Raw genomic sequence first — 17,194 nt, 5'->3', positions numbered from 1 at the left:
AGAGAAAAACCCCAAAGAGTTTTATTTCCCTCTCAGAGAGAGGAAGCCTGTATGAAGGTGGTCAGGGGCTCCACAGAGGCATCAGGGACCCAAGATCCTTCCTGCTCAGTGCTCAGTCCCTAATATGTGATTCATCCTCGTGGGCCATGACAGCTGCTGGAGTTCCAGCCATCACATTAACGTTTCAGGAAGCAGAATGGAGGAAAGCATACCTCCTTCCTTTTAAGAAGCCTTCCTAGAAATCAAACATATCACTTCTATCTCATTGGCCACAGCTTCGCCACAGGGTCGTGCCTAGCTGTCAGATTCTGTAATTGCAGATGGAGGGGAGAATGGGTATTGGGAGACAGCTCACAATATCAGAAACACTTTCTAAAACCCTCTGAACCCCAGAGGATTCCAGGTGCTGGCTGTTAAAATAATGACAGTTGTTTCCCAAAATAGCAAAGCGTCTTTGCAGTCAAGTTTCTTATGCCCTTTTGGCCTGTGCCTTACGTGGGCTGACGGGGCCCCAAGGCTGGACAGGGCAGGCTTCGGGAGCACAAGGGAAAGAACCCGTTAACCCCACTGGCTGCAAAAACTCTTGCCCAAGCTGGCGCTGAGCTGTGTGAGCCTTAAAAGATAGGGAAGGGATCTGTGAAGACAGGAAAGAGGCAAGAGGGAATTCCAGACCAAGGGAACTGCCCAGCTGAGGCCAAGAGCAAGTGGTTCTTGTCACACAGTCTGAGATGAGACCTGTCTGAGCTGCTAGAGGCAGGCAGCCCCATCTCCACCAGCCCTCCCCTCACCCCCACTGATTGGGGCGGGGTGAGGGTAGGGTTTGAGGAGGGAGCTGACAAAACGTTGCTGGAGGTTGGAACCCTAAGTCCTGTGGATCTGACCAAGAATCCAAGGATACAGAGCAAGAGATTAATAACTGAAATGCTGACGAGCACCCGGCGCGTCAGGTTGGGGAGGGGAAGGAGCCAGCTCACCCCCTCCCTCCGGTTGCTGCCACACGCGAATGGGGCCCAGCGATGCCAGATCTTTCTTAAAGAAGCCAGAAATCCAGACTTGTATGGACAGTCTCCCAGTGTGTGAATGGCAGTGCCTGAAACAAGCAGACAAGCACAAACACGATGTGAGCAAAGCCAGATGCATCTGCGAGCCTCTGGGCTGCGGCTGGCCGGCACTGGGCCCTGCCTGCCGTGGCATCCTGCTTCTCCTGGGGAAAGCTTCGTGGGTGTTCCACCCAAAGACAGTGGTGTGCCCAACGTATATTTGGGGTGCACTTTTCAGCGTCTTCTCCTTTGCCTACGTCCCAAAAAGGCTGTGGGGTTCAAGTCAAATTCAGATTTATAGGTGAAAATAAAACTACTGGCCATTTAAGCCAGGAGACCCTCACTCACTGTACTGTGTTTCGCATAAAGACATGAAGACTCGTGGAGAAGAGGGGGCTTGTCCAAGGTCACAAGGCCGTTTGGGCAGAGCTTCAATTCGAACTTGGGGTTCTGACTCCCAGCTGGGTGCTCCCTCTACCAGTGGACCTAAAATAGAAGGCTGACCTTTTTGTGGTATTTTTGTACTTGACAAAGAACGGGGAGTTACTCACGAGTTCACCGTCCCAGAATAACTGTCAGAATGGGGCCAGAGGGCAGCAGGAAGACCCCAGCCTGACCCTGTGAAGCCCAGGGCTCCTGGAAAGCGAGGGGTGCATTTCACCGTTGGCCCGCCTGCTGTGGAGCTTGGCATCTGGCCCCAGCTGTGGGGAGGTTCTTAGTGGGTCCAGGGGAGAGACCTTTGGAGGCCAGAACAGATCCCAGGGCTGTGTTAGGGACCCAGCAGCTTCAGCCTGCCCAGCTCCCAGACGCCTCGTGTGCCTTCCTTCATCCTCCATTCTTTTTTTGGTTCAAGATACTATTTGTGGTAGGAGTCCTGGAAAGTTCAGACAAGCATGAAAAAATTAAACAAACTCACCACAGCAAACCACCTGGTTCTCCCACGACTTCTGCTTCAATCCCTCCAATCTGTTTGCTCTGCTCCCCGTACAAGGAGGGAGGCAGAGCCTAGATTTTTTTTTTTTAATCTTTTATTTTTTTACAACAGTGGGAGCAGGTGGGACGTGCTCTTTCTAACCTTTTTTTATTTACTATGTCTTGAGCGTTTCCCTCAGCACTTCATCTGCTTTTTTTTTTTTTTTTGCGGCTCGCGGGCCTCTCACTGTTGTGGCCTCTCCCGTTGCGGAGCACAGGCTCCAGACACGCAGGCTCAGTGGCCATGGCTCACGGGCCCAGCCGCTCCGCGGCACGTGGGACCATCCCGGACCGGGGCACGAACCCGTGTCCCCTGCATCGGCAGGCGGACTCTCAACCGCTGCACCACCAGGGAAGCCCCACTTCATCTGCTTTTACGCCAGCATGTCTAACAGCGGCCGAGGATTTGGTCAACCCGGCGTAGGAGACTCGATTTGGCTTTTCCCTGATTGGTGGATGTTCCGAGTGCCTCCACCTCCCTGTCACACACACCAGTGCTTTGAACATCTGTGGACCCACCAACGGCGCCTTCCGCAGCATCAGTCAGGTTCTAGATGGGGAATCAGCCGGCTGGTGTGAAAACCCATACGGCCTTTGATACGCATCTCACAGGCTGTTCTTGAGACATACTCGGGGACGGCCAAGAATTTTATCTGCTGGAGGAGCTCTCAGGGAGACCTGTCTGCCTGTGCCCTTGTCCCATGATCTCTGGCGCATCTGTGCGTTTGCAAGTACTTGGCAGCCTGTGTGCGTTTGACTCGCGTCCAGAAAACCTCTCGGCACCCCCGCCAAAGCTACTTCATCGAGAACTGCCTCCCCGGGAGAAGAGCATGGGGCCGGGTGCTTGTCTTGAGTTCTCTGCAGAGCCCTCCTGACCCCTGACATGTCAAACTGGCTCTCAAAGTGTTGCCACCTCGATTTGGGGAGGAGCCCCATGAAATTGCAAGGGGAGTCTGGGCACCGAGCTAAAACAGAAAGAAACAAAAAACTTCGCTGAGCCTTTCTGAGTCCCCATGCCATGGAAAGAGGGGAGGTGGATTTTTAGTAGCAGCAGACAAGGGAAAGATGCATTCAGTTGCCTCTGCTCAGCTAGACCCGCAAATGGGTGGTATCAGGGGTTGGTGATTTTTTTTTTTCTCTCTCTAACTCTTAGCACCTACAGAAGGTGCACCATATTTTTTGTCAACCTATGGCTTGACCCCTAATACGTTCTCCAAATGAAGGAACTTGAGTATCCTGACCTCAGTCTTAGCATCTCGTCTGCTACCCCACGCACTCCACCCCACATGTCTTAGAGTAATAAACCAGGGCGTTAAAGTGCATGAGAGAGAAGATGTGTGTCTTTTTTTTTGGAGGGGGGGCTGCATTGGGTCTTCGTTGCTGCGTGTGGGCTTTTCTCTAGTTGCAGCGAGTGGGGGCTACTGTTCGTTGCGGTGCGCAGGCTTCTCATTGTAGTGGCTTCTCTTTGTTTCGGAGCACAGGCTCTAGGCACACGGGCTCAGTAGTTGTGGCACACGGGCTCAATAGTTGTGGCTCGCAGGCTCTAGAGCGCGGGCTCAGTAGTTGTGGCGCACGGGCTCAGTTGCTCCGTGGCACGTGGGGTCTTCCTGGACCAGGGATCGAACCCATGTGCCCTGCATTGGCAGGCAGATCCTTAACCGCTGCACCACGAGGGAAGTCCCAAGATGTGTGTCTTAAGAGAAGGGGTGGGTGACCACCTTGGTGACTGCCACGTCATTCCTTCGTTCTGGCTGGGCTGGGGCGTTTGTCGGGAATGTAACGGGGTCGGCTTAGTCTCAGCTCTCTTACCACACTCTCCGGCCCCTCTGTTCATGGTTCTGATAAATAAGCAGCTCAGGGAAAACTGTCCTGACGTTTTGATTTGTTAAGGAGTGATTCATTTTCAAGGCAAGTAAACAGCTTGTAAACTTGGGGGTTTACCACTTGAAGTGATTAAGAAGTAAGCAGCTGTTAGGCTGGTTCTGTGGGGCTGTGGCTGCCTGCCCCCTGGGAATCTTCCTGACTGGTGTTTGGATTCTCCTTGATGTTTGCCGTGCTTAATCAGAGGCCCTGCCACCACACACACAGTATATCACAGGATGCCTCTTCCTGCGAACTCCAGCACGGTGATCCTACTGTTCTCCGCCGTAGGTGGGTGCGGGGAATTTACCCACCGTGCTCTCTCCAGGCCTCGCATCTGCATGCAGTCACATCGCCTGAAACCCGGGATGGCCTGGCTGGGGGTATAAATACACCCAGCTTTTGATCCTTAGACAAAAATAATCTTACACAAACATTAGTACAAAAGAGCTTCTCCACGGTGGCTGGGTGTGGGTTCCCCTAAGTCCTGAGGTGGGGACAGAGCATCGGGTCCCCTTGCATGCACCACCCCCCAGGCCTGCCCACCAGTGGGTGGAGGGAAGGAGGCTCAGGGAAGTGGGGAGACTTACCCAGGACCCCGCGGCTGGTAAGCAAATGGATCAGTATGGAGCCCAGGCTTTCCTGGTGCCAGAGCCAGTGCCCCCATCCTCTTCCAGGCTGTGCACACTGTTTCCATCGAGGGCCAATATTTCAGGCTTTGTGGGCCGTGCAGCCTCTCTTGCAACGGCTCAGTGCTGCCATTGTAGCTTGAAAGCATCTGCAGGCAGAATGTAAGCAAAGGGCATGGCTGTGTTCCAGTAAAACTTTATTTAACAAACAGTCAGAGGGCCATAGTTCTCCAACCCCTGCTCGACACCCCGCTGCCTTCCTGAGTTCTGAGAAAGGCGTGGTCAGGCCTGGAGAACCTGCTGGAAGAAGTGTCAGTGGGCTCTGGGCCGAGTGAGGTGCAGGCGGCGCAGATGGAGAGCATGAGGTTTGGGGCCGGGGTGAGTGTGCTCGGGGTGGCAAGGCTTGATGTGACTGGCCAGGAGGGTTGGGGTCCCCACTCTCAGGTGGGAGGAGGACTTGCCCCCATCCCTGCCCTGACTTGGTGCAGAAACAGGCTGGGGCACAGAGCACAGAGCTCCTGGGGAAGCAGCACAGTCTGCACAGGCTCCTGGGAGCGTCGACGAGTTTATTCCTTGGGAGCTGTCCCGTGTTCTGTGGATGGAATCGGAAGCCGCGGCCCTTTAGAAAAGCAGGCTGTACCAGGGCAGGAGTCACGGTCTGGGAAGGCACGTGCCTACCGGAGGAGGGGCTCCGGCGGCTCGGTCAGAAGGGCCCCCTCCCATCTTAGAGAACAGCCTGCTCCCACCGCGTGCCAAGCGCCGAGCAGGCTGGATGGGCCTGCTTGTACCCTCCTTGTTCTCCCCTTGTACCCCCGCTGCAGCGGGGTGGGGAGAGGCCGGTGACACACGGCCCACCGGCAGCTGGGAAACGACACTGGGCACGCGTCCTAGTGCTTCTGCTGGTGAAGCAGGGTTTGCCCAGGTCTGCAGGTCTCCAAATTGTGAAGCTCCTCCACTCCCCCGGGCTCTTCCCGGGCTGGAAAGGCCGCAGGCCCCAGAAATGTGCAGTCCCCGTCTCCAAACCTGGAGTTGCTCTGAGGGCCAAGTGAATCTCTGTGATTGCTAACTTTTCACCAGAGCTTTCCTTCTTCCCACCAAACTCGCCACCAGACCCGCCAGGGCAGAGCAGATTCTCTGGCAGGGAGCGTTTTCAGGGTCTCCCCTCCCGTCCAGTGCGGCGTTAAGAGCCCCTGGCAGAACTTGAGTGTGTGAGCAAAGGTCCCGAGGTTCGGCCGTGAGGATGTCCCAAGTCCCTCTGTGAACTTCACCAGGACGCCTCTGAGCCCTGAGGCTGTGTGTCCCCTTCAAGGGCGCAGCCGGCGCGGTGCAGAGCCAGCGTCAGCACCGATTTACGGCTCAGCCCTGCCCCAAGCCCCCCGCACCCCGGCTATGGCGGCTGCACCCTTTCCCTTGAAATAGCTTCGCAGCGTGTCCAGGTCAGTCCCAGGCCCGGCGAGCTCAGCTGATAACGGGGAGCAGAGCCAGACTCCGAAGGAGCCCGCTTTGTGTCGCTTACCGCCACCCTCACGCGGAGGCCGCCAGCCCAGCCTTCGCGGTGGGAGCTTTCCCAGGGGGCCACACACGCCGTCCCCGGGGAGGTGGCACCCCTCCCGCCAGGCCGCCTGTCCCTCCCGCCGGGTCACGTCCCCGCCTTGTCTTGCAGGCTTCGCCGTGGCCCAGTGCATGAACCAGCACAGCTCATCCTCCCTGTCCTCGCCGTCGCCATCTGCCAGCGGGAGCCCCAGCGGCAGTGGGAGCGCCAGTCACTGCGACTCGGGGGGCGCCCGCTCGTCGTCCAGCCCCTCGGCCGCCCAGAGCCCTGCAGGTATTGGCCACGGACACGGTGCCGTGGGGGGACTTGAGGGAACCCTGCGACCCCTCCACCTGAGAGCCCTGACCCCCAGCTGCTCCTCACCACCGTGTCTGGGGACACTGCCACTCGGGGTTCCGCATCTGCTGGGACGTGGCTGTTGGCGGCGGGCGGCTGGCTCGGCTCCCCGCAGGGGAGGAATCACTCCCTTTGCAGGCTGGCCCACTGGAAGGCCTCCCCGGCGGCAGGTAGCTGAGCCTAAATTCTCCCCATTGTCACCTCCGGAGTCTTAGGTGTCACGAGGAGGGGTCTCCCAGACGTGATTGTTTGAACTCTGGCGAAAAGAATCGTGTCTCTGCTAATTTTTTTTTCTCCTCCGTAACACACCAGTTTCTTCTTTAAATGTTTGGTGCAGTCCACTTGTCTGTGACGAGGGGGTGCATCTTGCCGCCCTTTTGAGAGTCTGTCAGGGTGGGCTAGAGTCACATCCTGCCCTCCTGTAACTGTCACAAGTGTAGATGTGGCACGGAGAGACCCCATGAGCAGGGAGCCTAGAGTGAGACGTGTGCGTGGTCACCGTGTGCTCTGAGCTGCCGTGAGCCCCTCGCACGTGAGCACCTCGCCGCAGTGCCTAAGATCCCGGGAGTGCAGATGCCGGCTTATTTCCTGAGCAGCACGGCCCCAAAATGCAGCCGGAGGAGCAGGGCCTTGAGAGCGCATGACGCTTTGCACCCCGGCGGGGGACCTGTGGTTCTGGAGGGCCCCGGACATCTCTGATTTGAGAGATCACCCCGTAACTCTGGTCTGCGCCCCCATTTGGGAACCCTCAGTGTCCTTTGCTGTTCCTGCAGGGTCCCATCCAGAGCCCTCACGCATCATATTTCAGGGACACCTGTGCAAACCCTTGTTAAGTGATGGATCGATGGGTCTTGACAAAAGCGGTGCTTCAGGGCGGCAGCCACCACGGCGCCAGGAACTTGGGGACCCCTGGCCACCGTCCACTCAGCACCAGAGACAGAGATCCCCTCGGGCTCCCGCACCTCTCTGCGGAGTTTTCAGCTTCCACTTTTCTCAGCAAAGGGTTAACCCCGCCTGGTCTCTGTGCCTGTGGCTCAGGGCACCTGTTGCCTGCAGCCCCTCCCTCCTCCTCCCACAAGCATCCATTACCTCCATCTCCGACTGACATTCATGGGGCCCCGGCAGCAAGGTGACCCTCAAGCCACCTCCCATAGACCCCCGTCCACTCGGCACCTGCTCCCCTCCCTGCCCCAGCCCAGGGAAGATGGCTGCCCCGTCTGAGCTATTTCTGAGCCCGACTTAAGGTTGGCTGTGTATCCGAGCAGTCGCTGCTGCTGTTCCCAGGCCCGTAGCTGGGAAATTCAGACAAAGCTTTCTCAGAAGCCAAGATCAGCCCTCTGCCTCCCCCTGAAGCCTGGTCTCACGCTGGCTCTGGGAACCAGAGTGCAGGGGTGTGTGTTTATGTGCTCACGTGTGTACCCGCGTCCTGCCTGCATGTGCACGGAGTTCTTTGTCTCTGTTGTGTGGACCCAAACACACACACATACTTACAATTGCATTTTGGGTGAAAGGTCTCTTCCTGGTGCCGCTGTGTGGGCCTTTTCTCATTTTTAAGGAGGCACAGCCAACAGCTGAGCGAACCGATGAGCCACACGCTTCTTTGCCTAAAACTGGAGCCAGCAAAGACCCACATTATGAAAATCGTGCCTGGTGTGCAGCTGTCCACCTGACCGTGGGCCCTGGGGCTCTGCACCTTGCCCTCCTTGCACCTTACACTAGTTTCTTTGTTCTTGGCCTCCCTCAGCCCCTCTATCTCTACCCCCACCATCCCCTGCTCGGTGCCAATGACATGTCTTCTCAACTCAGAAATGCAGGGGCTGTTAGCCTGGCTGTCAGGTCGATAAGTGATGGTCAGGCCCCCGGGTGTCTGCTCCCGGTCGGTGTGTCCCTGGCAGGCCTGCGGAGGCAAGCGTGCAAGGCCCCATTTTTTATGCTGCCTGACAGTAAAAGCCTGGGGCCCAGCCTGCCTGTCCAAATCTCCGTAGACACTGAAATAACTCACCTCCTGATGCAGGGCCGTCCTGTGGGGCGGCTGGCGCTTCCCTCTCCACTGAGGAGCCAGCTGTTGATCCCTGGAAGGAGAGAGCATTGGTGCCCACGGACTGGGGTGGCAGATCTCAGGAGGACCACCAGTCCCTTCCTCTCAATGCCAAACTTGCAGGCCGGCCCTCAGCCACCGGGTGTACCCAGAGGACACCACGTGGGGTTTCCGTGTTCCCTGTAGGGCAGGTCTACCCAGACGGTGCCAGCATCTGCCTGGCGTCCTACCGAGCCATGCTGGGTGGAAGAAGAGAGGCAGGTTTTTGTTGGGACAGGTGCCTTCTGCCCGTTCCCTGGTTGACGTCAGCCCAGGGTGGTGGCCCCGTGTTCAGGCGTCTGATTTGGAAGCCACCAGACTTCCCACCGCAGGGCCTGGCCACCACCTGCCAGAGGCAGCATCCTTGGAGGGCCAGCCGGGGCCGCAGGATGGGCCAGGGCCTCTCCTCCACAGCCCACCCAGCCTGGATGGCAAACAGCTGCAGCCCAGCCACGGAGCCACTTGTCCTCAACGCGGTTTTGGAGGACACAGTGCAGAATCAGAAGCATTCCTGATCCCGTGTTTCCAGAGCTTCCCGGAGTCCAGGAAGTTCTTAGAGTGGAGAGCAGCCACCAGGCCCTTTGCAGCCGGAATTAGCAAACTCCAGGGGCTTTTTTGCTCTTGAAGCCACACTTTGCACGTCAGGGTTTGGTCAGGAAAGCACCTGAGAGATACCGTCTACCAGGGCATGAGACAGGCCCAGTTTTCCATATCTCTGCTCCATTGGGTCGAAACCTGGAATCGCACAGGGATACCCGTAAAAGCCAGGGGCAACCCTCGCACTCTCAGCCATTGATGTGGCCTGCCCCCCGCCACCCCGCCCAGCCCTCTGGGTGTGCACCCACCACGGGGCGTCCCAGTAGGCACTGCTCCCAAAACCCACGTGTCAGGCACGGTGCTCACAAATACGTCACAGACACCCCCTTGTTGCGTCCTACCACCCTCCCGCCTCACACTGTGCTGTTGAAAACACGGGGGCTTGGAGAGGTCACACAGCTTGGCCATGTGCTGCAGCTGGTAGCAGGGGGGCCCAGATAGGGACCCAGCCTTGGCAACCCAGAGCCCTACTCCGCCTCCTGAGACAGCCCAGCGGAGCATCGCTTCGGTTCCTAAGTCTGTCCCAGGTGCCTCCATGGGGCGTCCCTGAGACCTGGGCCCCGGGTTCCGATCGCGGTTGGGGGCCGCCTATGAAGGGCGCGCATCTCTCCTCCCCACACGACGGTTGCTCTAGAGCCAGATGAAGAGCCTCAGCCCATTCACAGAGGCCCAGGTGGCTGTGCAGCCCCAGCCGGCGAAAGCAGGGCTATGCAGCTCCAGGTGGGGGGAAGCCCAGTGGTCCCCAAATCAGCAGCAAAATGGACCCCAGATGGCCGCCTCTGCCAGTCCAGATGGGTTCACCCCCAGATGAGGGTGTGAAACTGTTCTGATGCTCGGTTGTGTTTTCCGCCTCCGCCCTCTGTCCAGCCCAGGGGACCTTAGCGTTCCCTGCCTGGGGTTGAAAGAGGCCCACGCTTATCCCTAATACAGATTTCCTCAGCTTCCCATGGGGCCTCCAGTCTGAGCGCCTCAGGCCTTGTGGACACCAGGCCTGATCTCAGAAGGGTCCCTCTGAGCGTGGCCCTCGACCTGCCAGCCCCGACACCCCATCTAAGAGGCTGTTCTCTCTGCCTCTTACTACCTCGGCCTTGGTACCCCACGCCACCCGCTACTATGCACATGTCCTGGGCACAGAGGGTAGCAAAGCATGGAGGGCACAGGCTGGCAGGGGAGGACCACACAGATAAGTGTCCAGTTATAAGCTGTGAACTGGAGGCTGTGGGCGGGGCCAGAGACTCCCAGAGAAGGTGTCACTGGAGGTGAAGACCCGAGGATGAGTGGGTGACTGGGCCAGGGCTCCCTGAAGAAGGTGGCCTTTGGGTGTCACACAATCCACCGAGGCCCAGCCTGGAAACTGCCTGGTGACAAGTTGATTCCTTTTCCCTATCGTTCTGGGATCTACCTATCAATTCCACTCTTCCACATACAGACCCAGGGGGCGGTCTGTGTCTGAGAAACAGCCCCTATGCCCATCAGGGCCGAGGCCCAAGTGCCGGCTGCAGGCGCAGCGCAGGCAGAGGGACCGTCACCAGAAGGGGGAAGCGACACCGCCTAGAGGCGCCACCGCTTTGCCAGTCGCCCAGAGACACCCTCTGCGCTGCTTCTGAGTCTCCTTCACACACCAGAGGCACATGGTAGACCCTTGTGAGTGGCTTCTCAGCAAGTACAGGCCCTCAAATCGGGGCCAAGAGACACCCCAGACAGAAAGGTCAAAACTGAATTCTGTGGTAACCAAGGGAACCAACCAGAAAGAGTTGGGGGCAAGGGGGTTTTATTTTCATTGTTGATTATTTACCTGTTAAAGCTGTGCCCAACAGGGTTTGCCGTCTGGTTTTAACACCTGATGCACGAGCCCACCTGTTCCCATTGTCCTTTAAAGACAGTGCCCCGAAATCCTCTAGTCTTTCCGGGGCGGGCTGGGCGCCCCACACTGTGGAAAAGTCCAGGAACCTCTTGCCTGCTCATCCGGCATAGCCAGCCTCGTGGGCCTCGGCTTGTTCCCCAGGGAGAAAATTACGGGGTTGGAATCGGCATTTTTCTTTCCTTAAACATTTTATGGTTTTGAGAAGCTGAAATTGCAGAAAACATATGGCGGGAAAGAGAAAATAGATCCAATTTTAGAACCAAATGTAGGATCAGTAGGAATACTTTAGAAACATCTTCTGGGTTATGCCTGTACACGCGCACACACACGCGCGCGCACACGCACACACGCACACACACACACACACAGCATGGGATTCTAGTAAGAAAGCCATCTCCTCAGCTAAGAGCTCCGTGACCTACACCAAGTTCCTCAAACAGCCACTCTGCCTCCAATCTCCAATCTGTTGCGTTTCACAGGTGTTCTGGGTGAGCCACTTTGAGGAGGATGGCAGAAAATCGTTTGTTAAAAAATGAAGTCATAGGCTTCCCTGGTGGCGCAGTGGTTGAGAGTCTGCCTGCCGATGCAGGGGACACGGGTTCGTGCCCCGGTCTGGGAAGATCCCACATGCCGCAGAGCAGCTGGGCCCGTGAGCCATGGCCACTGAGCCTGCGCGTCCGGAGCCTGTGCTCCGCAACGAGAGAGGCCACAGCAGTGAGAGGCCCGCGTACCACAAAAAAAAAAAAAAAAATGAATTCAGACTGAAGGCCAGGCTGCTCTTTCCAGCATCCATTTTCAGACCCAGGGAGTTCTGAGCTGGGGCCACTCTGACTCTCCCCTAAGGGTTTATAGAAAGAAGGAAGAGCTTGGTTCCTGGTGGCCCCTGTGCTGGGAGCCTGACACGGGCCTTCCCTCCCCCATCCTCACCTGCTCCCTGAGATGGTTGTCTGAAAGTACGACCTTCACCCCAAAGCACCATCCCATTTGGGCCAACTGAGCACCAGACAGCCCGGGACCGACCTGCGTGTTACTGAACCCGGGCACCGTGGTCAGGTGGGACTTTTAAGGACAAAACCCCAAGCCAAACGTGTTCTCTTTTCTCCCCAGTTTTATCCATGACGTTAATATTTTTTATTGCGGTAAAATACACGTAACATCAAATGTGCCATTTTAACCATTTTTCAGCCTACAGTTCAGTCCATTCGCCTTGCTGTGCTCCGTGGCACTCATCTTAAGCTCTGCTGTAATCCCGATTGTGTCTCAGAGGTGGCGGTTCCTCCCCAGGGAGATGCTCCTAACGTTTCTGTTGCAGCTGCTTGGCATCTGCCCTCAGATCTTGCTGCTGTGGTTCAGTCTTGGTTTCAAAGGTGCGGATCACCAGAGTGTGGCCGGGAGAGTGTCACCTCGTGGCTGGGGAGGGGGTGACTAGGGAGGGGGTCACGGGAGGCTCTCCCAGAGCCGCACTGGTGGCTTCGGTGGCTGCCACTGAGAGCCCTCGGCCTCATCAGTTGGGGTCAGAAATCTACTTGTTTCCCTAACTGCTTTGGCTCCGATCCCCCAACCACACACCCTTCCCTCCTCAGACTGGCCCATGGATGCAGGGTTTTCATCTTCACCGACAGGCAGTTCTGTTCCTCTGCCCCCGAGGGTGCTCACCGAGACCAAGTGTCGCCGCTGACCCCAAGAATTTCCTTCCCGACAGGACTGACCTCCGCCGTCTTAACCCGTCTTTGAGTCCCACAAGCGGATGATCTGGTTCTTAGCTGTCCCAACACCGCCTCATCGTGGGGGGCGGAATGGGGGTGTCCCACCTGCATGGGGGCAGCGTCACCAGCACCCGCTGGGTCAGGCCCCCCTGCCTCACGCTCTCGTCGATGCTTCGCGTCCATCGCTGCTCTGTGTCCCCTCTCCGTGTCACCTTCTCCGTCCCGTTGTTAAAGGCTTTCTATGATCTGTCGCTGTGTTTCCCTCTAGTCAGGAGTGGCAGGAAAGGACGCCGGCGAGTGTTCAGCCTGTCGGAGGCCGACAGTCACGGCGGCCACTGGGTTTAGTGCTTCGATCGGCAGCTGTCACGGCACCTCTGGCACGGTCACTGCAGGCAGGTCTCCTCCGGTAGCCTCCTCGGCCCGCGACGCCCCTGCACGCTGCATTTCCACACCAGCAGGCTCCCAGGACGCCAGGCGAGGGCACGGGGAGCCCGGGCCACCAACCCGAGCCATTTCCTCAGCTCCAGTCCCTTTCTGGCCTCATCCCGCCTGAGGACCGAACCCCCGGCCCTTCACCCCTGTGTCAGCTCCTCCGAGGCAGCCTTGGGCAGCCTGGAAACGCTGTCCTCCGCACCAGGCTCGGTGCAGGCCCTGAGCTAGGGGGGTTCTCCAGCCCCATCCCCACAGGGCCCCCCCAGTTTAGGCCACAAGGGTTGGGCAGTAGAATTTGCAAAAAGCCACAAAGAAGTCAACTAGTTGCTTTTTTTCTTTTCCTTTTCCCTTTATCCCCCAGCCTTGCTCGAAGCTAAGTGGTAGATTCCATCACGTTCCAGCCAGAGGCCAAGTCATTTCACTTGTAAGCGCACTGGCAGATGTGACTCCATCAGCTCCCCTTCTTGCGTTTAGAGCTCCAAATAGTGGCCGCGGGTGGGCCGTGGTCACTGCCACCCTCCCGTGATGCTTCTCGTAAGGTTTCCCACCTGTGCCCTCCCGCTGGGCAGCTGCACTTGCCAGGCAGGAGCCTTTGCCTTCTCTTGTGTTTAAAAGCTGCTTCCTCTGAGCTTTGCCCTCCAACTTGCTGTGCTGCACTGTCCTTCTCTTCCCCATGTCTCTCAGTCCCACCTCCCCTGGCCTGAGTACATCCAATCCTCATTTTTATTGGAAACTGTCACTCACTCGCCAGGGGTCAGCTGAGCCCCTGCCCTAGAGCCACAGATCAGCTTCCGAGGGTGCCGGCCAGGGACTCAGGGGACCCGCTGCCTTGGTGTCAACTTGAGGCAGCACCACAGGGAGGCCGAGCACCCCTCACGGGAACCTGGACGTTGGGCTTTCCCGCTCCAGCCTCCACTCGTTTCCTGGGTCAGGCCCCAACCTGTGCCCTCAGAGCTCAGAAACACCAGCAGGTGAGCGAGGCCAGAGGGTCAGCGGTGGCCGCTGTGGGTTGACCATACACTGACCATAAACTGTGTCCTCGCTAGGTAATTTCCCCCCCGTGAGAACTTGGCAGAGTTCTTGGTTTTTTTCTGCCTCTTGAATGCATAAATTTGTAGCTAACATTCAGGAAGCAGTTCTTGGTTTAAAAATAGGTAGGTAGGGGGCTTCCCTGGTGGCGCAGTGGTTAAGAATCCGCCTGCCAATGCAGGGGACATGGGTTCCAGCCCTGGTCCGGGAAGATCCCACATGCCGCGGAGCAGCTAAGCCCGTGCACCACAACTACTGAGCCTGCGCTCTAGAGCCCGTGCTCCGCAATAGGAGACAACACCGTAATGAGAAGTCTGCACACTGCGACGAAGAGTAGACCCTGCTCGCCACAACTAGAGAAAGCCCACGTGCAGTAACGATGACCCAACACAGCCAAAAATAAAAAAATTTTAATAGGTAGGTAGGTAGATAGATAGGTAGAAAGAACAGTGTTGTAGGTGATGGGTAAGAGGAGGTTATTTTTCCTATTTAAAAAAAAAAAATAGGAAGAGTCTGTTTTTCAGGGGAAAAACCAACCCTTTTAATAAAATGGTTGGTTCTTTTCCTAAAGAAGGAACCAGTTTTGTGTGTGTGGCATCGTTCGCTGGTTTGTTTTCTAATATATTTGATGGCAACTTTCCCACACACTTGATCATTCTTATCACCAGAAACCCCATTAGGGATCAGGGAAAGAGGTTTGTCAGCCCTTTTGAGTATCTGCATGCAAATGCAGACCTGAGCAAAGAGGGAATTCTCACAGAGAAGTCTGGAGAAAACGTGAAAGAAATGCTCTGAAGCTCTGTCTCCAGGTGGCACAAAAGTGCCCTTGGAGAATCAGTCATTTCTAAACTGCCTCGTCAGCAGCTAAGTTGACACGTGGGTCCTTATGTACGTAAGTTCCTGGACACGCTTGTTTGAAGCAAGGTGAGCCTGCACTCAGAGCCCCACGTTCAGATTGCGATGGGTCACAGCCTGAGCCCAGGCCTTGAAACCAGCCCATCACCACAAGGCGTCCTGAGTGGAGCAAATTCATTGAAATTCAGAGAAACCAGAAAGTGTGTGGGGTGTTTACTCAGCATTTGTGGGCTGAGATCACACCTCAAATCATTTTTTCCACTAGTGCTCATCCATGTCCCACTGCCACCCTCTCAGAGCGAGGACAGACCCAAAGCCCCATGCAGTGGTTTTCTCTGGGCCTTATTTCTCTTTAAAAAAAAAAAAAAGAAAGAAAGAAGAAAAAAGGCCTTGTGAAGAAGTGACCTGGGGCCTTTCTGAGCTCACCGTGCCCGGGAGTCCTGTGGGAAGCTACGACGTGTCCTTTGGGAGACTTGATCTGTTGCTTGAGTTTCCCCTGCACGCTGGGGATCCTCTTCCTCTCCTTCCTCCCACTCTGTGTGCCCTTCGGTTTTATTTTGCTCTTGGTTTTTCCATTCTTTTCCTCTGTGTTCAATTTGCGGTTCTGTTTTGTTTTGGCTTAACTTAAGAAAAAACAAAAAAAATACAACTGACTTAAGTGGAAGCACATTGAAGCAAAAAATGTCTGCCATCATCCCAGGGCCCAGAGTGCTTTCAGATTCATTGTCCACACAGTGTCCTCAGCGCCTTTTTGGCCCCAAGATCTGTAACAGAGGAGATTTGCTTTCCAAGCGAGATGCCCACGGCCTTCGTACCCATGTTTTCAAATCACTGGCACATAAAGTCCTGGAAGATGTTTCCCATGAGGAACCCCAGTGGCAGCTGGTATCTCTGTCCAAGCCAGCTCGTCTTTGGAAAGCAAATAGGCCACTTGTCTGTAATCTAATCACAGATTTTGAAAAGCACCAAAAAATGAAATTGCCGCTCCTAAAATAACTGCATCGGGCCACTCCTCCCTTGTGACGTGGTTTCTCTCCGTGGCCCCTGGGGGAGACCCTCGGGATAAGAATGGCCTGAGCGATCACAGCCCCTTTCTGGGTGCTAACTCAGCACTTAGAGGAGGACCAGGTGACAAAACCACAGTCCGAGGTTTTGTTTTAGCTTTGCAAAGCTGAAAAATTGTATAGAATTCCTTTTTCTTTTTTTTTTTTTTTTAATACTGCAGTGAGTTCCCTCTTGGGGAAATGTTACCAAATATAGACTCTGGGAATGGCCTGAGGTGATAAGCACACCCAAGCCTGTTCTCTACCTAAATGCATGTTTATCATCAGGGAGGTGGTTCACACACACAGCCTGTCTGGGCTGTTTCCTGGCACCAGGAACTGGGCTTCTGGAACCCACTCATTGGTTCTGCACAAGCCCCTAATGTGTCCCTTGCATCACAAGTCAGAGTAACCATGGGCCCTGACAGGTTTCCCCCAGGCCTAGGTAGGGCTGGATTTGCCAGCTTCTGTGTCCCCAGGAGGAAGTGGAGACAAGCTATTCCCCCAGCACATCATCCCCCAACCAGACCTCCCTGGGCCTTTGTTCAGCAGGGGAACGGGGTGCCAGCGTGAGCAGAGCATCTCAGAGCTGAGCATACCTTTGTTTTTTCTCCCGCCCCCCCCCCCCAGATGACCCCATGACTATGGAGCAGCCTCAGCCTAACCTTCCCGACCAGTTGGTGATCATCAGTGAAACAGAAGCAGAGGCCAGGCCCAGCAAGAGCCTGGCGAGGAGCGCGGACGTGGAGACAGTCAACCTGTGCCCCAGCCTCATCCCCGCCCAGCAGCCCACCATCTCCCTGCTCTGCGAGGACACTGCCGACACGCTGAGCGTGGAGTCACTGACCCTCGTCCCGCCCGTCGACCCCCATAGCCTCCGCACCCTCACCGGCATCCCCCCGCCACCCACACCAGCCGCGGTGGGCACAGGGACCCCGGGCGAGGGGGCTGCGCAGCCAGAGCCAGCGGGCCCCGCTGAGCACTGAGTTGACCTCCCTTCGTGCGTGCGGCCCCGCTGGCAGGGACCCGGAGCAGCTGACACGACAGACACCTCGGGAGCGTCTGAAGTTCTCCTCGGCCCGGTAACCGCCTCGAACCATCCTTGCAGTCCTTTGCTCCGTTTGAATTCCCCTTTTATTTCACACCTCTTTGAGAGCAGGCTGGGACCAGTGGCGACACCCCAGCGAACCCAGATGACTGAG

The 17,194-nt window shown here is 56.5% G+C and overlaps 1 protein-coding gene across 2 annotated transcripts in view; it reads left to right on the top strand.

Moving 5' to 3' along the window:
* The window catches only part of CLEC16A (C-type lectin domain containing 16A), a gene marked incomplete at its 3' end in the record, with an annotated part of 207,021 nt that extends 190,043 nt beyond the window's left edge, over nucleotides 1–16,978 (top strand). For both annotated transcript variants that reach the window (XM_082857533.1, XM_082857532.1), the window contains exons 22-23: nucleotides 6,165–6,326; nucleotides 16,623–16,978. In XM_082857533.1, coding sequence (XP_082713659.1) covers nucleotides 6,165–6,326; nucleotides 16,623–16,978 — 518 coding nt within the window. The remainder of the gene's footprint in view (nucleotides 1–6,164; nucleotides 6,327–16,622) is intronic.
* Between the last annotated feature and the right edge of the window lie 216 nt (nucleotides 16,979–17,194).

Source organism: Leucopleurus acutus, assembly GCF_964270905.1.
Source record: "Leucopleurus acutus genome assembly, chromosome: 16".
Taxonomy (NCBI): Eukaryota; Metazoa; Chordata; class Mammalia; order Artiodactyla; family Delphinidae; genus Leucopleurus; species Leucopleurus acutus.
This window is presented reverse-complemented; position numbering and strand designations above follow the sequence as displayed.